This window comes from Bidens hawaiensis, unplaced genomic scaffold (genome assembly GCF_021521415.1).
Source record: "Bidens hawaiensis isolate Kalapana, Puna unplaced genomic scaffold, B.hawaiensis_p1.1 tig00071395_1, whole genome shotgun sequence".
In the NCBI taxonomy this organism is placed as follows: domain Eukaryota; kingdom Viridiplantae; phylum Streptophyta; class Magnoliopsida; order Asterales; family Asteraceae; genus Bidens; species Bidens hawaiensis.
Window position 1 is genome coordinate 15,748 of NW_027502490.1, and position 4,136 is coordinate 19,883.

General features: G+C 34.5%; 1 protein-coding gene across 1 annotated transcript; it reads left to right on the forward strand.

The window, feature by feature from the left end:
* The first annotated feature begins 434 nt into the window (after positions 1–434).
* On the forward strand, positions 435–3,872 carry LOC143605782 (uncharacterized). Its single transcript, XM_077081773.1, has 7 exons — positions 435–814; positions 994–1,303; positions 1,431–1,508; positions 1,610–1,690; positions 2,067–2,132; positions 2,414–2,692; positions 3,492–3,872. The coding sequence occupies exons 1-6, from the start codon at positions 519–521 to the stop codon at positions 2,486–2,488; spliced, it is 906 nt and encodes a 301-aa protein (XP_076937888.1). The 5' UTR covers positions 435–518; the 3' UTR covers positions 2,489–2,692; positions 3,492–3,872.
* The last annotated feature ends 264 nt before the right edge of the window (positions 3,873–4,136 follow it).

A 4,136-nucleotide genomic window follows, 5' to 3' on the forward strand; every position in this document is an offset into this window, starting at 1 on the left:
GGTGGTGGTGGTGGTGGTTGTAGATGGGTGGTTGACGGCGGCGGTGGGAATGGAATGGAATCTGCAACGGGGTGGGTGGGGGTATGGTGGCCGGAGTGGTTGTGATATGGTGATGGTGGTGGCATAGAGAGAGAAAGAAGAGAGAAAGGAGGGGGAAGGTGTTATAAATTTGCAGGTACATACGAAAAGACAAAAATGCCCTCACATGCGTCTCACGTGAGGGTATTTAACTGAGTTTTTCTAACCCAGTTAGCGTAAAGGACGTAACGTGTAGGAAAAAAATGTTTAAAGGACACCGCCTACAAGGAAAGGACATGAACCGTAATTTGGCTTTTTTTAAAGGACAAAATTTGTAATTGGGTCAAGTTTTTTTCTTTAAAGCAAAAGAAAGCCTTAAAGAAGTTTTGTTTTTTTGTTTTCTTTAGACAAGGCATGGGGTTAATCTGTTATGTTTGTAACATCTAGTTTTTAAGAGAAAAAAACAGACATAAAAAGCCAAGAGAATCAGTGCGTTGGAGATGATGGGAGAAAACCCTAATTATTGGTGGAGCTTGAATGGGAATAAGCTGCAATTACCACCACCCTCTCAGCAGGCACCAGCTTATACCCCAGCAGCTGCTGCTGCTACTTTCTTATCATCACCACAGTTACCGTTACCGTTGCCTTTGCAGCTGCCACCTTCATCTTCCATCTTGAATCCTCCATATCTCTTTGGATCTTCTCTACTTGTGCCTGCTAACCCTAATGCTTTGTCTGACCATCATCAGCATCATGAAAACCAAGATTTTCCAGTCTCATGGAGCCAACTACTTATGTAACACATCTTTAAATTATTCTCCTTTTCATCATCATAATATTATTCATGCATGCTCCCGACCATATATTTTTAAAAATTAGTTACTAACTAACTATGCAATGATTAAAAAAATATTCTTTTTTAAAACTGTGTTGATATGGAGTTTTAATTATTATTGATCTCTGACATGTTTTCAGGAATGGATTAGCTAATGATCAAGAACAACACAACCTAAGATCAGCTGCACATGTTGGTGATCAAGTAAAGTATGGATATTTGGATACTAATCAACAAAGCAGACAACTTTATAACTACAGTAATATTAAAAATGATAATCATGGCAACAATAATACTGAGGAAGATCTACAAGCTTGTAGTTCTTCTTGGTCATCTCAACTTCCATCTGTTGGTTCATCTTCTACCATGAGCTTAAGCACCACCACTATGTTCGATTTCTCGAGTAAAATCGACAGCCGAAACCAACATGCTAACCAATATTCATCTCAGGTAATTAATTGATTGATTACTTAACTTATATATAACCTACACAAAAAGTATATATATGTCAGTTCTTAACATTTGGGTTTGATTTCTTTGTTAATTAATTTCTTATGTGGTCCTATATATATCAAAGTATGATGATACATCTACCAGCAGTGTATCGAAAAAGCCGAGGTTTCAATCATCTAATTCGACACGCCCTTCTTCCATGGTATGTACAACATTCAACTTGTTTTTACTTTCATGATTTGTTGTATACTACAAATATAGAAAGATAACTATTGATGAATTTACTTATTTCATGAAATTAAGGAGTGTAATGACACATTTACAAGTGGAACTTCTAAAAGAGCTAGACCTCAACACTCATCAATTACCCAAACCCCTCTAAAGGTAACAAATCTCTCTCTCTCTCTCTCTCTCTCTCTCTCTCTCTCTCTCATAGTTTCTAAAAATACATATAACTGCTATTCATAGTGTTAATGTATTGATAGAGTTTTGTTATTCAAGGCTATATGTTATAATGACTTTTACCTCACAAGGTAGCATATTTTTGTAACTACAAATTGAATCTTCACCTACAATTAGATGTGTGGGACTGTGGTCCATGAGCCTGGCTAGGCTTTTCTATAAAGAAAGAGTTACTTGATCACAAGACTGTGTATATCTATATATGCATATAAAGATGAAAAATTTTTATAAGTTTGTTTGATTACATGAGGTGATTAATTAATCAAATAGCACTAACAATGGCTATACATATAACCAGGTGAGGAAGGAAAAATTGGGTGACAGAATATCAGCTTTGCACCAGCTTGTTTCGCCTTTCGGGAAGGTACATAAACTCTTCCACGAGTTAACCGGATATTTTTATCATATGTTAGTATAAAATAACCTATAAAATCTTGTTTAGAACAGATTTCTAGTTCCATTAAGCTTAGGACCTCTTATTTTGATAGCATAAAATTATAAAAAGACTATCTACAGTCTAAACTGAGGACCATGTATGAAATGCAAGCATAAATGCTCTATTATTTAACTAATAAACAGTTAACTAAGTATTAAAGATTCAAAGCTGAAAAAAGAGATAATTGTTATGGGTGGGACTTTTTGCAGACTGACACAGCTTCTGTGTTGTTAGAGGCCACAGCTCATATCAGATTCCTTGAGGATCAAATTGAGGTGACATAGTTTTTATCTTTTAACAAATTATTATTAATATTCATAGCAGTAGGTTATGTTTTTACAGACACCATTTTAGAGATGAGCGTGCACTTAAAAGTAGTTACTTTTTACAACATTCTTCAACTGAAAAATAACATGCAGGCACTTAGCTCACCGTACATGAACTTGGCCAATAATGTTTCAGGAGGCACGAGACACCAACATTCTGCTGTAAGTTGCCCATGCTTTCATTTTCTCAAATACCAATGCACTCAAATTATCTCATATTAATTACTACTAATAAATTAATCAATGTCACCTTCTTAAACCAAATTAGCAAAGCTAATTTCAGTTTAGTCTCATGTGCTCAATGCGTTTGAGCACTAAACGAGCCTGGTTAATTAATCTAACATGTTCACGGTTCCACCCGTTAATTTTTATAGTTTGCTTTAAAAGAATGTATTATATGTCATGCTATACACCCGGCCTTTAGGTATAATACGAGCATATTTGTCTTATAAAGATCTGTACTTTATAGTATTAGCATGTGAAAATCAGCCTAAACGGTCATGACCCGAATATATGCTATCATGTCCGGGTTCGTTTTTATATTCATGTTGATTTAATTTGATGAGCTTGTTTAGAATTTCTGGATTTGTGTCAACAAATTAGCTAGCCTAGCTATTCTAATCCCTAATATTAAATGGATAAAGAAAAGGAAAAAGAAAGCAGCTATGTGTTTCGTGATGCTTTACTGGATCCATCACTTATTAGCCTATTTAAAGGATTATTCAACACAAAGTGGGAGACATGATTCTCAACTTTAATTTGATGATTAATATATTGAGAGGTTTACTTAATTACCTCGGGATTGCATCATTAAAAGTTGTTAATTATTGCTTAATTAATATAAATTTTCAACCAAGTCTTTGGTTGATCATCATTACATGAAAAGAATAATGGAGCTTAATGTCTTGTTAACTTTGTACGAACCAAACGCACCCTAAGTTTAATGTTTTTTTTTATGTAGGATGGGAAGGCATTGCCGAAGGATCTTGCGAGTAGAGGGCTATGCTTGGTTCCGGTAGCTTGTATGGATCATATTGACACTTCCAACATGACCACAAATGGTGCTGAATTCTGGACTCCAGCACTTGGTGGTGGATTCTAAGAACTTGGTGAATTTTGAAGTCAAATACTGGTCAATTTGAAATGCCCGAAAAGGAAAGAACCGATCGAAGGTTAATTCTCGCATGTTAGTTATGTTGCGATTTTAGTTTCTCGTTCTTTTGTTTTCGGGCATTTTCCTGGTGAAGTTAGGGGAAAGCAAAGACTATATCTGGTACATGGATGTAAACTTGATTATGCAATATTTCTACAATCTGTGAAATTAATATGTGAAGTTTAGTGAGCAGAACTGACACGTCCTTGTTACTAATTAACTATGTTTAATCATCTTAATTAAGTTGATGTTTTAGCATGTCTTTTTGGTGTAATGATATTATATTTTTGTTGTTTAAATTTCAACTAAAGAACAAAAACCTTGAAAATATATGGAAACAAATATGGTTTTCTTATTTTGATAACGTGCAATATTGTCATGTTTATGATCTAGTTCAAATTCTAGTGTAATAATAATTATATTAGTGATAGCATATGATTTACTTAAATGCTT

Coding starts and splice junctions, on each gene's coding strand:
- LOC143605782 (XM_077081773.1), top strand. CDS start 519: ATGATGGGAGAAAACCCTAATTATTGGTGGAGCTTGAATGGGAATAAG. Junction 1,304..1,430: donor CTAACCAATATTCATCTCAG/GTAATTAATTGA, acceptor TATATATCAAAG/TATGATGATACATCTACCAG. Junction 1,691..2,066: donor TTACCCAAACCCCTCTAAAG/GTAACAAATCTC, acceptor ACATATAACCAG/GTGAGGAAGGAAAAATTGGG.